Source organism: Penaeus japonicus, unplaced genomic scaffold, assembly GCF_977035675.1.
Source record: "Penaeus japonicus unplaced genomic scaffold, GWHDUDI00000001_assembly GWHDUDI00000027, whole genome shotgun sequence".
Lineage (NCBI taxonomy): Eukaryota > Metazoa > Arthropoda > Malacostraca > Decapoda > Penaeidae > Penaeus > Penaeus japonicus.
In genome coordinates this window covers 15314299-15319298 of record NW_028234429.1, presented here as the reverse complement: position 1 = coordinate 15319298, position 5000 = coordinate 15314299, and the positions used below count along the sequence as shown (strand labels likewise).

At 49.0% G+C, this 5000-nt stretch overlaps 1 protein-coding gene across 2 annotated transcripts in view; it reads right to left on the bottom strand.

Annotated features, from left to right (window-relative positions):
- The window catches only part of LOC122252085 (uncharacterized), a 16873-nt gene extending 12972 nt beyond the window's left edge, over positions 1 to 3901 (bottom strand). For both annotated transcript variants that reach the window (XM_086552649.1, XM_043014362.2), the window contains exons 1-2: positions 3755 to 3901; positions 1 to 53 (exon numbers count right to left, since the gene is read on the bottom strand). The exon at positions 1 to 53 is cut by the window's left edge. In XM_086552649.1, the coding sequence (XP_086408775.1) occupies positions 1 to 37 (37 nt within the window). In that variant the 5' untranslated portion in view covers positions 38 to 53; positions 3755 to 3901. The remainder of the gene's footprint in view (positions 54 to 3754) is intronic.
- Between the last annotated feature and the right edge of the window lie 1099 nt (positions 3902 to 5000).

Sequence of the window (5000 nt, the reverse complement as noted above, 5' to 3'; positions counted from 1 at the left end):
ACACAAGATCGATGATCACACTTGCAACAGGCACCATGCTTGCAATTCTGCTCCTGAGGAAAAGGGAAACATGGTGTTATCATTAGTTGCTGGTACCGTTTGCGTCTCTTTAATGATTGAAGGTTTGGAGCCTCCAGGGCAAAGCTCTTGCGGGGATTTTCATTTTCGCCATTCATGTTCTCCCTCGTTTGTTACTGGTATTGGGTTCACGTTATCGCACTTTGTGTCAGAACCACAGCCTCGCCAGTCATCAGAGGCTTTGTGTCAGAACCACAGCCTCGCCAGTCGTCAGAGGCTTTGTGTCAGAACCGCTGCCTCGCCAGTCGTCAGAGGCTTTGTGTCAGAATCACTGCCTCGCCAGTCGTCAGAGGCTTTGTGTCAGAACCACTGCCTCGCCAGTCGTCAGAGGCTTTGTGTCAGAACCAAAGCCTCGCCAGTCGTCAGAGGCTTTGTGTCAGAATCACTGCCTCGCCAGTCGTCAGAGGCTTTGTGTCAGAACCAAAGCCTCGCCAGTCGTCAGAGGCTTTGTGTCAGAACCAAAGCCTCGCCAGTCGTCAGAGGCTTTGTGTCAGAACCGCTGCCTCGCCAGTCATCAGAGGCTTTGTGTCAGAACCAAAGCCTCGCCAGTCGTCAGAGGCTTTGTGTCAGAACCAAAGCCTCGCCAGTCGTCAGAGGCTTTGTGTCAGAACCAAAGCCTCGCCAGTCGTCAGAGGCTTTGTGTCAGAATCACTGCCTCGCCAGTCGTCAGAGGCTTTGTGTCAGAACCACTGCCTCGCCAGTCGTCAGAGGCTTTGTGTCAGAACCACAGCCTCGCCAGTCGTCAGAGGCTTTGTGTCAGAACCACAGCCTCGCCAGTCGTCAGAGGCTTTGTGTCAGAACCACTGCCTCGCCAGTCGTCAGAGGCTTTGTGTCAGAACCACAGCCTCGCCAGTCGTCAGAGGCTTTGTGTCAGAACCACTGCCTCGCCAGTCGTCAGAGGCTTTGTGTCAGAACCAAAGCCTCGCCAGTCGTCAGAGGCTTTGTGTCAGAATCACTGCCTCGCCAGTCGTCAGAGGCTTTGTGTCAGAACCACAGCCTCGCAAGTCGTCAGAGGCTTTGTGTCAAAACCACAGCCTCGCCAGTCGTCAGAGGCTTTGTGTCAGAACCACTGCCTCGCCAGTCATCAGAGGCTTTGTGTCAGAACCACTGCCTCGCCAGTCGTCAGAGGCTTTGTGTCAGAACCACTGCCTCGCCAGTCGTCAGAGGCTTTGTGTCAGAACCACTGCCTCGCAAGTCGTCAGAGGCTTTGTGTCAGAACCACTGCCTCGCCAGTCGTCAGAGGCTTTGTGTCAGAACCAAAGCCTCGCCAGTCGTCAGAGGCTTTGTGTCAGAACCACTGCCTCGCCAGTCGTCAGAGGCTTTGTGTCAGAACCAAAGCCTCGCCAGTCGTCAGAGGCTTTGTGTCAGAACCACTGCCTCGCCAGTCGTCAGAGGCTTTGTGTCAGAATCACTGCCTCGCCAGTCGTCAGAGGCTTTGTGTCAGAATCACTGCCTCGCCAGTCGTCAGAGGCTTTGTGTCAGAACCACTGCCTCGCCAGTCGTCAGAGGCTTTGTGTCAGAACCACTGCCTCGCCAGTCATCAGAGGCTTTGTGTCAGAATCACTGCCTCGCCAGTAGTCTGAGGCTTTGTGTCAGAACCAAAGCCTCGCCAGTCATCAGAGGCTTTTTGTCAGAACTGCAGTCTCGCCAGTCATCAGAGGCTTTGTGTCAGAATCACTGCCTCGCCAGTAGTCAGAGGCTTTGTGTCAGAACCAAAGCCTTGCCAGTCATCAGAGGCTTTGTGTCAGAACTGCAGTCTCGCCAGTCGTCAGAGGCTTTGTGTCAGAACCACTGCCTCGCCAGTCGTCAGAGGCTTTGTGTCAGAATCACTGCCTCGCCAGTCGTCAGAGGCTTTGTGTCAGAACCAAAGCCTCGCCAGTCGTCAGAGGCTTTGTGTCAGAACCAAAGCCTCGCCAGTCATCAGAGGCTTTGTGTCAGAACCACTGCCTCGCCAGTCATCAAAGGCTTTGTGTCAGAATCAATGCCTCGCCAGTCGTCAGAGGCTTTGTGTCAGAACCGCTTCCTCGCCAGTCGTCAGAGGCTTTGTGTCAGAACCACAGCCTCGCCAGTCATCAGAGGCTTTGTGTCAGAACCACAGCCTCGCCAGTCGTCAGAGGCTTTGTGTCAGAACCACAGCCTCGCCAGTCGTCAGAGGCTTTGTGTCAGAACCACAGCCTCGCCAGTCGTCAGAGGCTTTGTGTCAGAACCACAGCCTCGCCAGTTGTCAGAGGCTTTGTGTCAGAACCAAAGCCTCGCCAGTCGTCAGTGGCTTTGTGTCAGAACCACAGCCTCGCCAGTCGTCAGAGGCTTTGTGTCAGAACCACAGCCTTGCCAGTCATCAGAGGCTTTGTGTCAGAACCAAAGCCTCGCCAGTCGTCAGAGGCTTTGTGTCAGAATCACTACCTCGCCAGTCGTCAGAGGCTTTGTGTCAGAACCAAAGCCTCGCCAGTCGTCAGAGGCTTTGTGTCAGAACCACAGCCTCGCCAGTCATCAGAGGCTTTGTGTCAGAACCAAAGCCTCGCCAGTCGTCAGAGGCTTTGTGTCAGAACCACAGCCTCGCCAGTCGTCAGAGGCTTTGTGTCAGAACCAAAGCCTTGCCAGTCGTCAGAGGCTTTGTTTCAGAATCACTACCTCGCCAGTCGTCAGAGGCTTTGTGTCAGAACCACAGCCTCGCCAGTCATCAGAGGCTTTGTGTCAGAATCACTGCCTCGCCAGTCGTCAGAGGCTTTGTGTCAGAATCACTGCCTCGCCAGTCGTCAGAGGCTTTGTGTCAGAACCAAAGCCTCGCCAGTCGTCAGAGGCTTTGTGTTAGAACCACAGCCTCGCCAGTCGTCAGAGGCTTTGTGTCAGAACCGCTGCCTCGCCAGTCGTCAGAGGCTTTGTGTCAGAATCACTTCCTCGCCAGTCGTCAGAGGCTTTGTGTCAGAACCAAAGCCTCGCCAGTCGTCAGAGGCTTTGTGTCAGAACCACAGCCTCGCCAGTCATCAGAGGCTGTGTGTCAGAACCAAAGCCTCGCCAGTCGTCAGAGGCTTTGTGTCAGAATCACTGCCTCGCCAGTCGTCAGAGGCTTTGTGTCAGAACCAAAGCTTCGCCAGTCGTCAGAGGCTTTGTGTCAGAATCACTGCCTCGCCAGTCGTCAGAGGCTTTGTGTCAGAACCAAAGCCTCGCCAGTCGTCAGAGGCTTTGTGTCAGAACCAAAGCCTCGCCAGTCGTCAGAGGCTTTGTGTCAGAACCAAAGCCTCGCCAGTCGTCAGAGGCTGTGTGTCAGAACTGCAGTCTCGCCAGTCGTCAGAGACTTTGTGTCAGAACCAAAGCCTCGCCAGTCGTCAGAGGCTTTGTGTCAGAACCAAAGCCTCGCCAGTCGTCAGAGGCTTTGTGTCAGAACCAAAGCCTCGCCAGTCGTCAGAGGCTTTGTGTCAGAACCAAAGCCTCGCCAGTCGTCAGAGGCTTTGTGTCAGAACCAAAGCCTCGCCAGTCGTCAGAGGCTTTGTGTCAGAACCAAAGCCTCGCCAGTCGTCAGAGACTTTGTGTTAGAACCAAAGCCTCGCCACTTCCGAAGGCAGCTCATTCCTCCTCATGAATCTCCACATATCCCGTTAACTTTAACTCTCCACTTGATTAATGGGCATCAGATTACACACTATATACATATACTTGGAACGTGGTATATACTTACAGCAGATGAATGAGAGTGAGGTGTTTCGAGCGACACTGCACTTGGCACAGTGATCGCCTACTAGAGCTGGTGCATGAGAACTTTATCCATGCAAGCACATCCACATCCGGATGACGTCATGTACTCGAATCTCAGACTACTGCTTGATTCACGTAACAACATTACAACATTTAGGGCAAAATACGAATCAATCAAATGGACTTTAAAACATTGAGGCAGACACACATCCACATAAAATTGAAGAAAACCAAATATACAAAAATACACCTACAGACTTATTCACACTCACGCATACCAACAAACACAAACAGTCATGGGTAAATTAAATATTTTTATATAGGCTTTATCCGAAGCCTCTTTATCTGCAATAATTGAAAATAAGTCGCAATCGTTTGCTGTCATATTTCAAATTCGATTGCCATAAAAATCCAGCCACACAAGCGCATGCGCGAGCCATTGCCGAATGGTGAAAATGCCAGATATGTGTTGGTTTTTATTTTATGTCGTCTCATTCGGCTATTTAAAAAGTAACTCAAAGGTGATTTACAGTAAAAGTTATGTAACAATGAAGTAAGATTATAATAGATAGCATATTACATACTTCTAGACTCTAATTCATTGAATTCTTTGACCTGGATTACATTTACTCTTCAACTCGTAAGAAACTGAATAAGTTTTTGATATGAAAAATATATAAACAAGAGCAAAAAGTGTGCTGAATTTACTTTTGCATTTATTCTTACGGCAGACTGCTAATCAAAGGCTATTCAAGTATATAGTCACAATCAGAGTAATACGTTTGAATTTGTTAACCTTTAGCAAGTAATGTGCGTTGTCTAATATCCATTTTCAACACTACTTTTTGTAATGCACGTACAATATTATCCCCATTCAATCGCCAGTAAAGTGAAAAGTATACCCTAATGTGAGGATAACTTTTGTTTTATTGCAATGAAAATATTTTGAAAATATAAAGTATAGCTCACAATAAGCTTAGAATAAATTTATCTTTAATTGATGTGTCATGGAGTGCATTTTATATTTGATCTATTTACTGACTGCTAATCTGTACAATTGCTATTTGATTTTTTTTTAATTCTTAAAGTAGTATGATGTTAACATATTCAACTTCACTTCACATATTCACACTTCACATGAATTAGAGCAAACTAGAAACAATGTATCTGTCGTGGTAATAATATTTTCTCTGACATTTCTTAAAGATAAAGAAAGGTAAGAGATTCAA